The 19,791-nt window shown below is 45.4% G+C and overlaps 1 protein-coding gene across 2 annotated transcripts in view; it reads right to left on the bottom strand.

Moving 5' to 3' along the window:
* Nucleotides 1–19,791, bottom strand: part of LOC142817699 (suppressor of lurcher protein 1-like) — a 237,114-nt gene that overhangs the window by 186,641 nt on the left and 30,682 nt on the right. Inside the window, exon 1 of one of the 2 annotated variants that reach the window (XM_075895056.1) lies at nt 16,083–16,199. The exons of the other annotated variant lie outside the window; for it this stretch is intronic. Within the exon in view, the coding sequence (XP_075751171.1) occupies nt 16,083–16,167 (85 nt within the window). The 5' untranslated portion in view covers nt 16,168–16,199. Of the gene's footprint in view, nt 1–16,082; nt 16,200–19,791 lie in introns of those variants that run through there. 2 annotated transcript variants of the gene reach the window in all.

The raw sequence follows: 19,791 nt of genomic DNA, 5'->3' as shown, positions 1-19,791 counted from the left end.
CAATCAAATCCTGGCTGTCCAGTACGCCCGCGACAGGGCCGGGAGGCTCGACCTCCCTGTTCTGTCGTGGGATTAGCCAGGCTGGCGCATTCACGTCATGTCCAGGATAAACAATAAGGTTTTAAAGAAGAAAAAAAGAGAGGAAAGCTAGCCATTCTAGAACAAATTGTATGCTACCTTAGTATAATATTAACCATAATTTTACGTCCTAGAACACCAATATGATTATGCGAGATGAACCACTGCAAGGTTGCGGAAATTTTGACCGCCTGGTGTTCTTTAACGTGAGTCTGAATACTAGTACACGGGCTTTTCTCCAGCACTTCGTCTCAATGTAAATGTGGCCGCCGTGGCTGGTATTCCGAAACCGAGAATTGTAACCACTGCACCACCGAGGCGAACGACATTCTTACCCTAACCCACAGAAACGAATAGGTGAGTTTTAAAGTGAGATTTATACACTGAGATAAAGAGACAGAGGGCAAAAGAGAAAGAGATTAAGCCCACACGAACTCAGTCACAGTCCTCCTCAGTCAATAATCCTCTATTGGTCTATACCTACCTGCGCAAGTGGTTGGTTGGTGAAACTTCACTAATGGTCATGAGAGACGCGACTAGCGCACTGAAAAACTCCTTCCCCGTTGGCACGGGCAGGTTAAGTTTGCTTTTAAGAATTTCAGCCATGCGTTTATCGCCTTTGATTGATTTGTGGGGTTTAACGTCCAAAAACCACCATGTGATTATGAGAGACGCCTTAGTGGAGGGCTCCAGAAATTTCGACCACCTGGGGTTCTTTAACATGCACCCAAATCTGAGCACACGGGCCTACAACATTTTCGCCTCCATCGAAAATGCAGCCGCCGCAGCCGGGATTTGAACTCTCGACCTGCGGGTCAGCAGCCGAGTACCTTAGCCACTAGACCACCGCGGCGGGGCTCGCGTTTATCGCCTTTATTACAGCGACTTCCCAGGACTAAACTCTACTACGGTTACTATACCTTCACCAGTGCGTGCTCAGGACGACTAATTAGAGTGACTACGAGTGATTGTCACCACACAGCGTCGCGAGGACACATTGTTCCCACGCTATCACAGTTCGCCCAAACTGGGGTTTGAGCCATTATGATGTCACGAGATAATACCTTCGCGTGTTTGTGGTCATAAGCTAAGTATTGTACAAGAGCCCCATTAGTCACATAGTGCTCACTGCTGTTTTAAGAGGTCACCACCCGATACCACGAGCAGCAAGTGAGGTGATAAGCCTGGCTAACATATCCGGGAATTTAATTATTATTTGCTATCTTAATCTAACGGTACGTGTAATACTGGGCGTAACTACATTTTCGTATTGTTGAAGCACACAGGTGGAGGAAAGACGTCTAAATTTCAGAGCTCTTTTCTTTGTTTTGGACACAGAGTTTTATATATTATACAGGTGGAGTTTCATCACGTATCGTTGTAATCATGCTGGCAGCGGAGATTATGAAACTGCGCAAATGAAATGCACGGCGAAACTAGCAAACCGATACACATTTGCTCATATCGTCTGACGTAACGACAGTCTTCATCAGCGTTGTCACTTATTGCTTGAATGTATGCTACACTTGCTGACGGGTCGTCAGATAAGGCATGAATTTCAGTCTTCTTGTAAACCTTCCATTTCCCCTCGTACAGTTGCTGTTGAATATGTGCAATTTTTTTTTCGCTGCTGTATACATATGCGTATTAGAAATATACTGCACTGTCGGTTTATTCAGAGAGTAATCTCGCTCGCTCTCTCGCTTTTCTAGTCTGCCCAAACTATTGACCCCACAAATATCCGCAGCAGCAGCAGCGAAAGTATTGGATATATCGCGAATATATGCGAGTGAACAAAAGCAGAAATACAATTTGTAACTCCCTGGAACGAACCATAATCGTGGATCCGCTGCCTCTACGCTGAATTCTTAACTCCGGGTGTCCGATTGCTTGGGTTCTTGCGTCACTCGAGTCTCCACAAGTCTTCTCTGCATCTTTACAACTGACGCCTCTCTTAGCAAAGTCTGGCGCGCACCCACAGTCTGCTAATGAGCAAAAAAAAAAAGCAAAAACTTGGACAAGCTGCACCCGGCCTAACAGCTGCTAAATTTACTGGCATGGTTATGGACGAAGACTGCCGCAGTTAGCGTTCGAGAAATTGCTAAGATTGCTTCATGTACGGCAATAAATTAAGAGTGAACGGCTCCTTCTGCGGATACTACCCCTTTTGAAATTTTCGTAAATCAAAGTACAAAAAAAGTAAGGTTACGCTGAAGGGAGTCTGTATTGAAAGAAAAAAAAACAGTTCAGAAGTTCTGGCGCAATCACCAAAATCTTTACGTTGGCTTCGTGCGTGATTAGAAAGTCTGCCATTTGGAACGTTTCGTGGTCGTCTCCAGTTCTGAAGCGCAACGTGTCTTGAAGAGAAGTTATGCCGCTGGATGTTATACGCATGTTGATTATTATTTCGTGAACAGTGCATGGCTCGGGCATTCGATGACACAAAGAAAACTGCACAGGAAAAAAGAAAAATAAAAGCAAGCAGATAAAAATTATATGAGGCAACTGAGCGTAATACGCGCTTTAGATAATGATCTGAAAACTTGAAGTTAAATCGCTCATGGTTTTTCTTGTGTTCGTCGTGCTGTGCGTATTCTGAGAAAGATTGACGTTATTTCCACGAAGATCTTCATGGTGCTGACTTTGCCGTTGAGAAATCATTTAACAAGGAAGGTCTCCGGAGCAGGCGTTTTGAGAAGTCGACTTCGTAAAAACAGCGACGAATGCAAGTGCACTTTGCGGAACGTTGGCTTCGGTGACATTCCCTGCTTAAAACTTCTAATCACTTCGAACCGTCGTGTTTTTTTTTCGTGCACCTCTCCCTAGTTTGAAGAACCTTGCTTTGGTCGTTGGACGTTTGCGCAAATGAGGTTGGTTAGTGCAGGCAACCTAAACACAGTTGTAACGTCATGAATGCTCATTTACTCAAAAACAAGTAAGCAGATTACCCCGACCTAGGACGCGCTAATGCAGAAGAAAAAACAAAAAGAAACAGAACGAGAAAGGTCAACACAATGCTAATACAGATGAATCAGAGAAAAAAAACATAGTGAGAGAGAGAGAGAAAGAGAGAGAATTTCTTAGAAGGCAGAGAGGTCTGTCTGAGCTAGTTCGCTCTAGCCTGCTATGCTGCACGGGGGATAAGGGAAGGGGGAGAGAAAGAAGGATGAAGATGAGGACAGTAATGGGTGGTGCGTATGTACAGTATCCACTTAGCATAGCGCTTTAAAGCCTAGTATCTAGTCTGGTGCTTTTGATGAAGTCTAAAACACCCCGTGTAGCAGTATTTGGCACTGTTTGGCCACTTATTAGCTAGGCTTGCGAGTAAGCGATTAGGCATATTTAACGCAGTGCAGAAGTGTGCGTGAATGCGAAGTACGTATTCGAACCGCGCTATTAACAAATGTTTTCGCGCGCTTATACCTTACAGAAGGTGAATTGTATCACTTTTTTTCTATCTGAAGGGACAATGGCGAGATAAACCTTAAACGATATAGCAGCCTAACCGTAACAACATACTAACTGTTCGGCAGGGACAATAAAAGAGTGAAAAACGAAATGTACAGTGCCGCTGAAAGTGAAGAATGACCAGCGTAACAACAGTGACATTCCTGTCATCTTTCGGACCACGTCATGGCATCATTGCAATTGACCGACGATAACCGATGACATACATGTCTATTTGGACGTCACTGCATAAGCGCTCGCTTTCCCGTAGAGTGCTCGACAGCTTTGAACTTGGTCTGGTCACCACGACAACCACTGCATTAAAGCACGAGCGAAACAAAAAAAGAAAGAAAGAAGAAAAAGAGAAAGACAACAAGACAAGGAAACAAGAACGAGAGAAGGAGAGAAAAAAGAAACAAGGGAAAAAGAAAGAAGGAGAGGAAGAAAGAAAAGAAGAAAAAAAGGAACAAAGAAGCATTTTGGTAACCTCTAATAAGTAATATTATGACTGCCAGAAACACATGACGCCCGAACAGTCGTACGACTGTCGACACCATGAGCTCGCGAAGAGGTTTCCAACAGGTTTCCAACAAGCCGCACCAAGGTCTCCAACCAACAAGTCGAGTCGACAGTTTATCACGCACCCTTCCAACCCAATCAAAGCCTCGGTTGCGCCAAGATTCGACGCCGTTTAAGTAACGCCGAACTCCGGGCTATCCCACCCCGCTGCACCGTTATCGCGCGACAGACCATACGTCATCGCACTCTCAAAGCTCACAAGGAGATGAAAGACGAGACGAGAATAACAAGAGAGAGAGAAAGGCAAGAACAAAGAGCGAGGCACGTCCGAAGGAAGCACAAGTCAATGCCAGCGGCGACGAAGTTTCGAGGGAAGCGGGTGTTATGTCGGGCATCGCCGATGGAGCCAGACTCGGCCGTAATCTCTGGACCCGCCCCGAAGCGCACGACTGGGACACGGGGGAGTGGGGGGGAAAACGGTGTCGCAAATCGCGAAGACTCAGCCGGCATCACAGCTTTCCGCTCCACTGGCTGCTCGCTGGTTGCCTTCGGCCAATCGACTACATAGGCGGGCGGCTGCGACCGTGATGGATTTGGATCTAACGCCGCTTCGAGAGGCCATCATCGACAGCTGCGTCTGGCACGACTAGCGAGAGTGCACGCGCACTGCGCGGGGCACGTAGGGAAAGAAGGGGGGAGATCAAGATCCGCTCGATTGTTTTGCCGAGATTGGCGCGACGGATTGCGAGCTTCACTCCAGCTATTGAGGAGACGCCTTCGAAAGTGTTTGGATTTCTCTCACGATGCGACTTTGGAGGGGATGCACTTGGGACGCTGCGCGATAGCGAGAAGCGGGGAAAAAAATCTGGGTCGCTCAACTATAATGGAAAGTGCGAAAGCATATTTTTATGCTTTTTATACGATGTGCTGGCGCTGTATTATAAAAATGTGTTGTGGTTTTTGATGCTCCTCCTTTCTTCCCCCTTGAATCGCTTACGCTAATTTTTTTCGCATGAGTATGTTACATGCTCATGCATGTAGCTCAGAACCCGCACTGTCCTTTTGATTGAGGGGCAAGCAGTATGGTATGCTATAGACGGCACATGAAATCGAGCAAGAGAAGTGCCAGGATTGTACATACTCTCTCATTGAAAGTTGAAAAAAAAATTAATGTTGAAACTGCACTGTAGAAAGGCGCCATAGCCGAATCGGTCACCGTTACGTAACGTAAGAGCAAACGTCGACACTTTAATTATAATATCGAAGATTGGTTAGCCCGGGCTGCGTGGAGCATTCACTTCATTGTTTTTATTATTCCATTCCTTTCTCCCGAATTTGCTCATTATTATATAAGCATTTCATTTTGCACTAGAACAGCTTAGCTGTACTTCGACCATTGCGGAAAATGTCACTCCCTTGAGTTCTACTCTTCTTTCGCTTCCAGCCTGCGAAATATTCTAAAAGTATGCAAGAGATGTTAACTTCTACCTAGCGTTTATCCTACAGCGGGCAAAGTAAAAATATACTAAGGTAGATCGCCAGTGCACTTTACGAAACACATTGAATTGCGTTTACCACTAAGCTTGAAGCGCATACCAAGCGGTGTGATACATATCGGCGCGCTCTGCAATCGTAGATTACTGTCCTAAAGTTACCAATTAGACGTCGAATCATTTTAGCGTTGCCAAGCAGTGTGATTACGCCATAACCGTGAGTGGCAAGGTTTGTGCAGTCCCATGACGACTTATTAAATTTGACACAAGTATTGAGAGGGAGGGGGATCAACAGATGGAAAGACGGGGAGAATGGCCAGTTGCTAAACAATATGGCGTCCCCATGTTAGGAAAGGAAGGAAAGTATCGCCTAAAACACTAAGTTTGCATCGTTTTTTTTTGTCTTTCGTTTCCTGCTTTTATTTTTTTATGTCAGTTTCTTTTGCTATTTTAGTCTGCTTCCTTCAACCTTAAACTTATAACAAGTTGCCTGCAAATGTAGGAAAAAAATGGGCAATCGCAATAAAAAGTGTGAACTTCACATGGACAAGCAGAGCGAGAAGAAATTAGCATTAAACAAGCTACCAGCTGCTTTAAGTTTTCTGAAGTCTTTCGATACTAGGACCTTGGGCATCTGCCTCAGCTGCGCGGAAAGCAACTAAAGCACTGCTACTTTACCTAAACTCAACAAACCTGAGCGACCGCCTGTAGACTGTGTGTGCTCCCCGAGTGTGCTCGTGATTGTGTGTACCTTCTCATCTCTCTGCAACCTCTTTTCTCCCCTTTATCCCTTCCCCAGTGGAGGGTAGCAAACCGTATGTGCGTGTGGGTAACCTCCCTGCCTTTTTTTGCATCTTTATATCTCTCTCTTTCGTTCGAATGATATTCTTTTAGCTGTAACTGCAATGGCTAGTATGATATGATTCCTGACATAGAATGCACAATTGCTTTCCCATAGTGGTTTTTCTGCAAGTATCCTGCTTTCTTATTGGTTACCTTCGTTCCTTACGTTATGTTTTCGTCTTGCTGACCGAAGCTTTGTGGACTGCAGCCGCCTAATACCACGCGACTTCATTTTCAATTTCTTTCAACACTGTTTCATTTTTTTTGTTTCGTTTGTGGCGGTGCTTCATTTATTAACTACACTTTCTTTCCCTTCAGCCATTACACGCCTGCGTCTTTCATAATCTGATTTTCTTAACTTTCACTTGCACGGAGGAAATATAATCAAAATTGACTTTACCGATCCTACTGCTATGCGTTTCATATCGCGCGTTCCCTAATGCAGCGTATCGAAAATTTCTTTTCTGACGAGGTTGAGGCCGCCGCCGCCTTAATAGCAGCCTCGGTGACCACGCTAAAAAAAATGTGAGAGCGTCGCAATAGAGTGGCACATACAGTTACATTATGCAAGCGAAAGTACTCCAGTCCTACTAAATTAAACGAGGGCCTTAGATCCACGAAACTTTTTTTTCATTGCCCTGTTTCCTATGTCTCGCCATCTGCGCGAAATGTAAGAAACTACTTCTAACTGTGTGGGTGTCTAGTTAACACCCCTGCCTCCCCCCCCATTTCTCTCTCACGCGCACACACATAGTTAAGTTTGAGACAAAAGCAACGCAACAATGTTACGAAAAAGGGGTGCGTATATGCAGGGGCACAGCCAGCAAATTATTTCAGGGAGGAATCTTTAACCATACTTTATGTATGCTCTTGCGTGTGTTTGTATGTGTGCGTGTATATACGCACGAAAAGGCGAAGTGTGAACACTCACTTCTCGGCTACGCCAGCGCACCTGCTGCGCGCGAAGTTACTTCCACTGTACGTGCATGTTCAGTGCTGTGAAAAATCTTTTGCTCTTATCGACATTCCGCGAATATACATAGTGTGCCCTAATAGTTCTCCATGAAAAACAACAGAGCAAGCCCTCCTTGCATACGCCTCATGCAGCCCTCATCGTTCCAATGTTTCGGTGATGTGGTGGTCCTTCGTGCATATACACGCGTATGAATCCGCCTTGTCCATGAGTCTGAGCGAAGACCATTGTGATCACTGTGCGATCTTTCGAGCACAAGAAACAAAAGACCGCATATTGCGAACCAACAAAGAAGGGTACCTTCCACAAGGTAAGCCTATTAGCCGAATTGTAGCTTATTCAGTTTAATGGTAGCATTATAATGTAGCACGACTAATACTACACGACGTGGAATCTAGGTTCAGCTTACAACGCCACATTTAAAAAAGAGAAAGCAAAGTTTGCCTCTACCGGAAACCCAAACATTTCCCTCGCGGGTAATGCCTCGTGAACGGAGGCGCCTTATGCGATACACTAAACCTGACCTGTGTGTGTGGTATGCAATGTGTATCTCTTTCTCTTCCCCTTTTATTCCTTCATTCCTCTACCCATGTGTCGGGTTGTGAACTGGACGCAGTCTAACTTCCCTACCTTACCTATATTCCTTCTTTCTCTCTACCGTTCACTTTTGCATCAACCATACAAAGCCAACTTCCCTTGCAGTGAAATCATTCGTATTCAGACTGCTTTCGTCAGCTCCTCATTGTGTTTACTTTGTACTTGTTGTAATTGCCTCTCATTACAGCCATCGAGGGCCTCACGTGTGTTGTGCTGACCCACTGCTCATATAATAACCCAGAGTTCGCGTTAAAGGAGACGTCTTACAGCATGAAACAAAGCGTACGAGTAGAGGCACCGAAACAGGCCAAATTCATCCGTAGAAAAACTACGCCGTAGTTGAAGACTTGCGACGCCAAACAGGAAGTGGGCCGAACGGCACCGAGCCCGCGACATTGACGCATCCGGTCTCGTAATGAAGCATGATAAGGATCGTCAACAACTCATGATACTCTTAAAAGTGGGCCATGCGTCAGACAACTTAGTGCTGTTTTCTTTAGCTTTCTTTAACCGATATTTTTGCCGCGTCGTTTACGTCAGGAGACCAGGCGTAGGCGTTCGTCTTTATTTCTGCGAACGCGCAAAACATCAAGCGCACTTGCGTTCATGACACAAATGCGATCTCATTCAGACGAAAAGAGAGCGATAGATAATAATAATGTCTGGAGTTTAACGTCCCCAAACCACGATATGATTACGAGAGATGCCGCAAGTGAGGGGCTCCGGAAATTTCCGCCACCTGGGGTTCTTGTACGTGCACCTATCTGGACGTGCACTGTATATAAAATTGTCTGTACTAAGCGATGACTTGTAGGCGTAGAATTGTCATGGCCACATGTCCCGCCTTCATAGCGTCTCCTTCCATCTTCTTTCATGCTTTTATTTCACTAATTTCTCCCCCCTCTCATCTAGTAGGGTAGTGAACCAGCCGCGCGTCTGGTTGACATTCCTGCTTGTTATTTTCTGCTTTTCTCTTCTTACTCCTTGTCCCCGTTCTCATATATTGGGCATTATGATCAACAGAGTTTCTTTCTTTTTTCAACTTTTAATAGCAGAGATTTCTTGAACAGCCAGGGGTGCGTTTTTCTTTGTAGCTCAAACTACATATTTCTTTCAGGCGTACACTCTAACAGACAGTGATCTCCCTAGAGTATGTTCATTGCATTCGCAGCTGTAAGTTCACTTAGGCCTATATTCGAAAGCTATTCTCTATGTATCCTCCATATCATTACTGGGTCACATAGGTCACAAACGCAGATCACGTAGAGAAGGGCAATGGTCAATATGCTTGTGATGCGCAGCAAAATATAAAAAAACGAGAGATAACACAGGTTGATGCACATGACTCTGTGTCGTCTCTGTTTTTTTTCCATACTCTGAAGCGCATGAGAAATGTGAAGACGCACCAACTAGTCCCCAACGTCAACTTATTGGCAATGGTAAAAGTGCTCTGAGTAGCTTCTCCGGTCGGCTACCCTACGCTGGGTAAACGGGAAAGCGGAAGAGAAAGACGAGAGGGAAAAAATGGAAAGGAGGAAGCTGTTCAGACTAGTAACGAGAAGCCTTAGCATATGTTTTCACACATACCTCGCTCCTATGACGAAAATTTGTTAATTAACAAATCATTGCAGTGGACTTTTTGAGCGCTGGAATTTGCAAAAGTGTTGCCGTCGTTTTTTTGTTCTTTTTGTTAATTTTTCCTGCCGATGCAGGACGCAAGTAAACTCATCAGCAAGGGACCTTAAAACGTCAACCGCCTTCCACCGGTTAATGAATGCGGGCTTCCGTGCAGATTGCGATCCCCGGGCCCGTATGCATGTCTAGAGCAATTGGTGACGGTGAAATGAGACCTCTGCATATGTATACTATGTTTAGAAACGTCATTAGAAAAAGAAATGTTTATGAGCTACCATAATTAGGTGAGGTTAACGAAAATTGTTTTTGGTAACATGCGCGTGAATTAGCGTTTACTGAGCGGAATTGGTTTTCATTATCATCAGTAATATTAAGCGTATTGCGATACAGGCGTGTAACCGGGATAGTTGGTATTTCTCGAATACATAAGCTACGTCGGAGAAACACTTTAACAACGGATCAAGGAGAACTAAGCATGACTTCCAGCTAACGTTTCTTACAAGTAATGTGTCTGTCCCTTGTTTTCTCGCCATTACTATGCTGTTTACGCAATTATGACAAAACAGGAACTGCCTGCCCGTACATGTGTGATAATTGGTTGAGAATCCTATTTTTTATACGGACATTCTCGGCTGGATTTCGCCGCCGGTGTCGACGTGGGCGTCGATGTTATGCACCGTATATGTATACGTATCTATATATATGAAAACGCAAGAAAGAAAAAAAAATGTCTTGGCTGTCCTCAAAATTTCACCGCAACGATTCTCTTGTAGTTACCGGGTGCACAAAGGTAATGGAAATCCTACACAATCTGCGTTTTCAAAATGAGCGCTTTTCAGACACAGCGAAGTAAAAATTTAGACGCCTATTAGCGGTCATCTGTATCTGTGAGTACGTTTCTTGTGTTATTTTTGCGTGAAAAACACGGGACACGTTTCGATCTGCTTGCCATTCTGCGCGTGACCTTCCAATTTGTTGCTATAGCGTTCATTGCTTCGCCTTTGCGGCAAAGTTGTGACTTTTTGTGGAAGCTATTGTTAAGCAGCGTGTCAAAAGTAGGAGAACGGAGGCCAAAGAAAGTGGTCAAGTGAACGTTGGTACTGTTTTTAAGCTTATTCCCGGTTATCTTTGCACTCATGGTCGGTTCACCTGTTGAAAGCGCCTTCTTACTAGTCGAAAGCCAGTGTAACAATTTTGCGGTCCTTGTGTATAATGAAAACGACCAATCGTAGACACATAGGATTCAAGGATCAGCGCTGCAGTTGTCGAGGAGGCGGGTTTCACTGCCGGTGACAGCGGCCGCAATTCGATTGAGTCGAAATGAAGGAGGAAGGAAGCAGACAAAGGGAGAAGGTAGGGAGGTTAACGGGAAAGGCATACCTTTGACTACGCTACACTGAAGGATTAGGGAAGAGAAAAAGTAAAGAAAGAACTTGTAAATATACTAGCGGGCCGCATCACCGAAAGACGCAGGATAAGCAAGGACACGACAGGATAGAGCGCGGGCTACAGAGGGTTTTATTTTTCGTGACTCCCTTCATGCATAAGGTTAGTAGGCTCTTGTATAAGCGCAGATCCTCAATGAGAACCAACGGACAAACAAGCGAGAAATGTACAGGGCGAGTTGTTTGTGGTAATTTGAACTGTTTGGCCGTAATTACGATATAGATGCGACGAAAATAAGCGTGCAAAAAGGCAGCTTGACACCGGTATATAGGAGTGAACCGGCAACCTTCGTATAACATTGCCGGGGCTCTACCGTTGTTAAAATGTAATTAGGGCGCGCACACGCGGTAAACTCACCCCTTCACGCGCACACACAGGCAAAAAACACGAACAAGCTCTACCAATTAAGCTACAGCGGCATGCAGTCGTCCTCCCGAGCACCTTATTGGCTATGTGTGCACGTCATAGAGGCGACGCTACTGCTCTGTGTAGACTATGGTTGGGAGTCGCGTTTACCCGTGCGTACGCGTTCCGCATAGGTATGGCCGACACCGCCGATTGTGCACACTGCGGAGATGAAGAAACAATTCGACATATCCTGTGTGACTGCCCGGAGTACAACGTGAAAAGACAACACCTTTCTAATACACTAAACAGGTTAGATGACCAGCCGCTGTCAGAAGAAAGTATACTGCGCCATCGTCATGACTCATTGTCACAGAAGAAATCCGTGCACGCGCTACTGGGCTTCTTACGTACTACTGGCCGGTCGGAACGCCTCTGAATGGACTGATTTTGTGTGTGCGTGTGTGTCGGTGTTTTTCTCTCATTTTTTTCAACTCTCCCTTTCTCTTCCAACCCCCATTCCCCAACCCCAGTGTAGGGTAGCATACCGGATACTAGCATCTGGCTAACCTCCCTGCCTTCCTTTTTTTTTTCTCGTTTCTCTCTCAAGCAGGCAATGGTATCCAGCGACACCACTCGATTTCTTGGCAAGTTGTCTTTTCGTGCACTTTAACTTGTTCACATTTATACCATGATTACTATGGTTGAGTCGAAAGACCGAAAAAAAAACGTATCTGTTACCTTCTTTCGCATTTATCAACTGTTTGTTGGTTTTCGTTGAGACTACAATTAAAAGCGAGCCATTGACAAGTTACACAGCACTGCTAGTCCTTCTTTTTTTCACAGTACCTTCTGGGGGTTGTGTTATCAGCGCAGTACATATACAAGTTCAAAATTAACCAACAAGCTTGCAAACAAAGTACTTCTTTAATTAAATTCAGCTTTTTAGATGTAGGTACACATTAAAGAACGTCACGTAGTCGAAGTTAACCAACTAAAGGCCCCTACAACAACGCGCTCTAGAATGATATAGTGGTTTCAAATAAAAAACCTCAGCCTTCATTCTATAACCTAAACTGTTGTACATAGCCACGAAAGTATTCAGACAACCAGATGCATCTGTTCAACCCGTTCAGCGCTGAAATATCATTTTGGTGAGATACTTTTTTTTCGTGGGTATTTTTCCTGATAAGTGAGACCTCAGGAGGTGAAAAAAAATGAAGACAGTGGCACAGGCTTTTAGGATTTACAAACACGGCGTTAAGTCAAGTCATTAAAGCTAAGTAGCTGTAAAAATAGAAAGTGACTTATTTATTCCTGGTTTTCTTTCAATGCTGTGCCTGCGGACCGACATATAATCGAACCCATACGCATGCTATAGAGAATTCAGGCAAACGTGTATATCTGTTCAAATTGGTAGACTTGTCCTGTCTCTAGCACAGATTACCACTGATGACGTGCGGGAAATGAAATGCACTAACGAGGAGACGAATCGCTAACGCTAACGGCAAGATGATAGTTATAGCACGAGAACAAAACGACGACACATAGACAAGAAGGGCACGAAAGACTCGCTATACTCTGTGTCGTCGTTTTGTTCTCGCGCTATAACTGTCGTCATGCCATACCAACAAGCCCAAGCTGCCACACTGCTAACGTCAAACTGTGAGTAAGAAAAGCCTTAGTGAGTAGCTACCGGAGGTCGCTGTATTACTAAGCTGCATAAATCGCTTTACCACAACACTACTACTCATTGGTTTTTTTTATAATAAAGTGCATGGTTTAACTTATTTTTATCACTATATGACATAACGTGAAAGTAACTGGGCACGAAAGAAAACACACATGGCGTGCAAGTTATTCTTTCTTGTTTATTTTACATCTTTAGCTTACTTTTTTGGAATAACGGCATGTCCACAAACTCAATTTATGGTCATCTTGAAGTCGATTGAAAGGAGAAACATAATATTTGGTACAAGACATGCGTATAGGCATGACAAAAGACAGGGCAACAGTTAAGACGATGTGCTCGGGGCCTGATTACGCTATCACGTTCTACACCAAGAGGCAAAGCTCGAGCGTACTCCAAATTTTTCATCGTATTTTTAGTTTATTTTCTCGAGGCAAAATAAGGAGTTAACTGCTGAGGTCTCGCTCTGTTCGATCACAGTAGGATCCTGCAAGCTTTTGATTAAGAGAGAGAGAATAAAATGAGGGAAAGACAGGGAGGTTAACCAAAAAATGGAGCATCCGGTTTGCTACCCTGCACTAGGGGAAGGGGGAATGGGGAAGAAAGATTGGAAAGAAAGCGAAGAGGGAAATAGACGCGCGCGAAAAAAAAAGGGGGGGGGGGAGCTGGGGTGCTACAGTCTATACAATAGGCCGCTGCCACGCAAAAAGTTCAGTAAGGCCTTCACTGATTTTCTGTGAGCACACAAATCATGTCGTCTTTCCAGCACTGATTGTTCAGACAAAGGTCTGTCGTCAAGGCGAGCTAACGCAGCAGCTAGTTGCCGTCTTTGCACGCTGTAACGAGGGCAGTGCTTTGCCGACTATGGCTTGGTGTCGCCTTCACCAAAGCTTTCGCCTTCCGAATCGGCATGGAAGACAGTGCTGCTTGCGGTCATTGCGGCAGCGATGAAACTATAGAGCACGTTCTCTTTGATTAAGAAAAGCCAAGTTGACGATAGCCTGTGAGCGATTAAATACAGTAAACAACGCGCTGATGTTTACACCACCTCGATGGTCTCCCTGTCAATTCCGATTGCGCCGTAAGCACATTTCGGTTCTCTTTGGATGGCTTAGATGGACCATGTACTCATGAACCTCCATAGAAGGTCGCTAGAAACAAGTAAATGACAAAAATAAAAGGACTGTGTGAAATTAACAGTTCGAGAATGAGCGGGAGTTTACGAGGACAAAGTCGTACACTTAAGCCGCGCAAGCGTAAAATGCCTTTCGCTGCTTTAGTCTTGTTGTATTTGGAGCTTTGAACTTGTTCCCGCGCGACTTAAAGAAATAGTCCCCCCCCCTGAATGCCAGCAGGGTTGAGCATTCAAGCATTCCTGCTGCGATCCTTTCCAGTATGCAAAACAGGCAGTGTTCTCGCAACGCCTTTCGGCGCAGTACCCTGGAAAACTCAATTACCGCGGAACCACTACTTAGCTTCTCTGAGGTTCGAGCGTTCCCTTGACGCTCCGCGAGCTGTGAAAACATTCCTCTATTTTGCGAGGCTCTTCTCCAAATCAGACAAGGAGGTAGAACAAATCAACTATTTTTTTGTTCGCCAGTGTTCAGCGACAACGAATGGTCACTTTTCACTTGCATACAGAAACTGCGTAAAATGTTCGCTTGTGAGTAAATTCATTTTATTTTATTTTTCCGGCTAATATCAGACCCAATGTTTCGCGGAAAACAGTGTACCAGGCTCACATAAGTGCGGCTGTCAAGGCATATTGTCTGCGTTTCAAAGCTCAAGCGAACAAAACAACCTTTCGCGCTGAACCTGTCGTACGAGGTAAAGAATACGGCGTTGTTGGCAAGACAGGAGAAAAAAATTAGCGCAAAGAAACAAAGGGACGAGAACGGTCAACGTTGTGTGTTTCCTTCTCGTCCCTGCGTTTCCTTGCGGTAAATTTTGCCTACTGTCATAGGAGTTGCACAAAGCTGCATTGTAGCCTCAGAATCAGATAGATTACGTGCGTCATCCCTGCGTTGTGCTCTAAAGTTTGTGCAATAGAGTGGTGTGACAGTAAGCAGGAAGTTCATGAGCATGAACCAGTAAAAGTCATGTAAGCTATGCGCCTCAAATGCATGACCATGGTAGTATTCATTAGATTCTTGCTTGACAAGGCACACATAAAATTCAGTATAATAATTGTTGGAGTTTTACGCCCCAACTCCATGATATCATCGATATGATTATTAGAGACACCGCAGAGGAGGGTACCGAGAATTTAGATATGCCTGGGGTGCCTTAGTGTCCGCCTAAATCTAAGCACACGGACCTGTACCGTTCTGCTTCAATTGAAATGTGGCCGTCGTGGCTGGGACTAGATTTTGCGACTTTCGGGTCGGACTTCAAGCACCATAATATAGTGTACTAGAACACTTATTCTAGTACACACTTATTCTAGTACACTCTAACCATAATCTCAAGACTATCGCGGAGAGTGACAACACCGAGGAACAGCACGAGTTCAAACCAGCAAAACTTGATACGTAATCCTTCAAATTGAAATGTATGGTGGTAAAGGTATTCACGACACGATAAGTTTCAGAGAAGGTTAAACGGAATGTTAAGTTCGCTCTCACTTGTTGGAGGGAAAGCATTTGTACAGAAGTGGTGATCATAAAAGTAAAAATATAGGAGTCGACATAATGCGGGATGTGGGGCCATCGTTTCAGTGGAAGCGTAACGGCGAGAAAGTTACACGCGAAACGACTGACTTGACGCATGGAATAGCACGTGGCGGCTGCGGCACTTCCAATCATTCAGAAAGTTTACAGCAGTCGGCAGACAGAGTGCAATGTGTGAGTACTCGAATGCTGGCTGAGTATGGATGAGACAAGTTTCACGTGGTACGCTTCGCGCAGAATTAAGCCCTCATATCGGCGAATAGACGAGATAGATCTGAAAAGTGGTAATGCGTGAACGAAAACTAACTAAAGGCGGTGTGTGAATGCAGTATCGTGCGTGGACTTACAGCGTGTAGCGCCCAGTAGAAGAGTCAGGATCGTAGCGCCGAGTCTGAAGAGCGCGCTGGACAGGTGCTCCCCGCTTCGAAACATGGTTTTCACGTCACTTATGTCAGTCAGCAGCGTGGAAGCTCAGCGAATGTTACGCGCTCCAAGACACGCGAAAAAGAAAGAAAAAAAAAACAGAAAAGCACCGCGTGTAAAACTGTTGTCAAACTACACGTGCAACGACAGGCACATGGGAAGTGTTTGACTGGCGCACGCTGCTCGTCTTCAGTGCGAGATCATCGGCATGGACGAAGCGCGAGTGCGATGTGTGGTGCCAGCAGACGACGCGAGGTTCATGACGCGGTACGACGAAGAACTGTCTCCTACGTCCACGAATCGCGACCTCGAAAGAGAGGACAGGTCCGTGGTGCTCCTCACCGGCTACTGCTCTCTCAGCGGAATGCGGCAGCACTGAGTCCGGACCCGACCACCATTGCCAGCCGGAGCGCGAAGCATGCTTTCCCGCTCGCCTCCTCGGAGCACCGGGATCTCTCCGCTCATTGCATCCGAAGCGCCACCGCTCAGCGCATGCGCCGCCGGAGAAGGGTGGTCGCCTAGACCCTCTCGCGTACGGAATGCTCCGCGACGAGAAAATAGTGCCCACCTTTATTCCAATTTTAAACGGTTTCTCGGCTCTTTCATTGCCCGGCTGTGTTATTCAGTCGCCCCGAATAACAGACCGTCGGAGCCATTTTGACCCTTCCGGGCTGTCCGGCCTAATGTTAGAACACAATGTAGCGTGACAGCCGCGATCAAAACCACCGCTATCTTGCCGCGCGCAGGCACGCACCCGCGAATGCTTGCGGGCCAGAGGGCGCTGCGGGCTGCGAGGAGGCGGGAACAGTGATGCTAGAGGGAGAGTAGACGAGACCGCGTGTGGATCGATGTCTCGAAGAGATGCTGGAGAGGAAAAAAAGAACGCGAGGAGAAGATCGGAGGAAGGAAATGGCATAGCCACGACTGGCTCGTGGTGTGGGTAAGAGATTATCTTCGGCGTTCCGGCGGGAAGGCTAGATAGAACAAACGAAAAAGAAGAACAAGTATGAAAGATCACGAAAAGGCGATGCAGTTCGCGCGGAGGAAAGAGGGTAACGGAGGCTACCGCGAAGGCAACAGTGCAGCCCCTTAGGCAAGCGGAGCACGTTCCCAAGAACTCCGCCCCACACTTTCCCTCGGCCGCCAAGTTTCCTTCAAGCCGCCCCCTTTTTCTTCTCGGAGGTGCTGCTCGTCCCATCAGGCACACGCGAGGTTGGGAACACGCGAGAGACACGACAACGGAACCTCGCTTCTCTGGCCACCAGAGATTCGTCGCCAAGGCATCCTGATTGGACTTCCCTTCAGCGCCACACACTAGTCGCCGCCACGCACATTGCTTTACCCCCCAACCATCCACCTTTACTTGGTATGCCCGCCGGTTCTGTCTGCACATCAGTAACAGCAGACAAAAGAGCGCGACCGAAACACGCACGCTGGTTTCGCCAGCGTGGTTTTGATGTAGCGGAGTCGCCACCGCCAAAGTTACGAATTCAGGTACCGATGTCGTAAAAGGAGTTCACGTCAGCCGCCACGTAGCGAACAATGCCTGTGCAGAAGGTTTATAATTCTCCTTTCGTTCACAGTAAGTTCAGCTCCCATACAGAGGCACTCGTGAGTGGTTCTAGAGAGTTTCACCTTTCATGGCAAAGTGTGACCTTAGTGCTGAAGATAGAATAACAATGTCGTTTCTTTATTCGCGTGTATGCCCCAGAGGACTTAAAAAGAGTGTCGCGTTTGAAAGACGCGAAGTTATAAAAAGGGCATTGGAAACATACGGGGCGTACATATGAGGCAAGTGGGCTACGCCTAAACTTCTGCACATCCTGGGAGCGGCTAGTGCTTTGCAGTAGCCGTCTTAATTTGTCGCAGAGTGATTTTGTACAGGCTGTTTCAAGTGTTGTCCCAAATGAGAAGCTTAAGAAGCACAGCTCTTCATTTCGTTCAAAGATTGGAAAGTTCATTTCCATACAGCGTAATCCCGTATACGAATGAACAGCAAAATGGGCTAGCATATTTAATTAAAGGTGACAAAATATAGTAATCGTATGCGTCTATTCTCCTTGCTGTGGTTCTTTCTCTTCCTTTCTTTTCTTTTATTGTTTATTGATACGTCTTTATTTTATGAAGTTGGATAGCAGGCTTTAAAGCCGCCTGTCTTCCCATGTTGTCAAATTTGGATGAATTAAGTCTTACTGTTCATTTCTCCCTTGTGTAAGCTGCTAGTACACGTGCTTTTTTCCGAACCCTTGAATGTATTTTTTGAGATGTCATTTTTTCTACAACTGCACTACACTAGGCTTACAGTTCTTCAACCAATTGCACTATTTGAGCTCACCTCCGCTCACATATTCTGAAGGGAGTTTAATGATTTTCCTTAGTAAGTCCCGCAGAACGTAGTCCCGTAATGAAGGGCACAAAATAAGGCCGATTAGTAGAGATAAAAAAAGTAGAAAGGTTATATTGAGCAAGTGTCATCGGCATTGATTTGCATATTCACCTGACGCCATTTTCTTTTTGCCTTTAATTCTAACTTCTATTGTAACGCTGGGTATTACTGTTCAAGATGTTTCACTGTCTATAGTACTAGTTGTTTCGAGAGGTCTTTTTTGAAGTGATGCGTTGGTGCGTTCTTATGTACAGTAGATGCCTTATAATTGTCTGCTGTACTTGTAGAAAATGACTGATACGTTATGTATTGACAGCACATGTTTCGTATATCAGATTTAGTATAGGAATATAGAGTTAGTGATATTTTACAGCGAAAGCTGTTATCAGATCACAACTCGGATCTCGCGCAGCGCCGTAGTTGCTCGCCGCCACCGGTGTCTGTAACCACATCGCGCGAAATTGAAAAAAAAAAAACTAGTACTAATGGCACAGTGGGGCTCAAACCTGGGTCCGCTGGGTTCCAGCTCAGTATTCTACCACTGAGCTACGCCTGTTTTTTTTCTTTCTTTAATGCCTGTGCACATACAACATTCAGAAACAAATATACATCAAACAAAGGACAAACATGAACAATGATTTGTTTGATTTATATGTGAAATTTGACGTTCCAAAACCACTATATGATTTTGACAGACGCCATAGTGGAGGGCTCCGGAAATTTTGACCACCTGAGGTTCTTTAACGTGCACCCAAATCTGAGCACACGTACGGGCCTACAGCATTTCCGCGTCAATCAGAAATGCACCCGCCGCAGCCGGGATTTGATCACACAACCTGCGGGTCAGCAGCCGAGTACCTTAGCCACTAGACCACCACGGCGGGGCACAAACATGAACAAAAGAAAAGAAGTAAAAAGTGTCAAAGTTAACAGGCTTTTTAAAATTCTTTCATCTGTGTAAGGCTTTCCACGTGATGAAGCCATTTGGACACTTCCTGTTGAACCTTTCGTGATTCCACGAATGAACAGACAGATTGAAAGTGGTATTGCCGAACCGGACGTGCATTAACATCAGCATGGCGCACCGCCATTATGGATTACCTATACTGTGCAGGCCCAGTAACATAACTAAAAATCGAAAGGTATTCCTTCTTCATTTGATACTGGTAAAAATCTAATGCCGTAGGCATCAAGAGGCAGATCCCTTTTCAAAGTCTTTTGGAGAACATCTCAGAAAAAGACTGGAT

This window comes from Rhipicephalus microplus, chromosome 5, assembly GCF_043290135.1.
Source record: "Rhipicephalus microplus isolate Deutch F79 chromosome 5, USDA_Rmic, whole genome shotgun sequence".
Classification (NCBI taxonomy): Eukaryota; Metazoa; Arthropoda; class Arachnida; order Ixodida; family Ixodidae; genus Rhipicephalus; species Rhipicephalus microplus.
The sequence above is the reverse complement of the archived record's forward strand: the minus strand, read 5'-3'. Positions and strand labels throughout refer to the sequence as shown.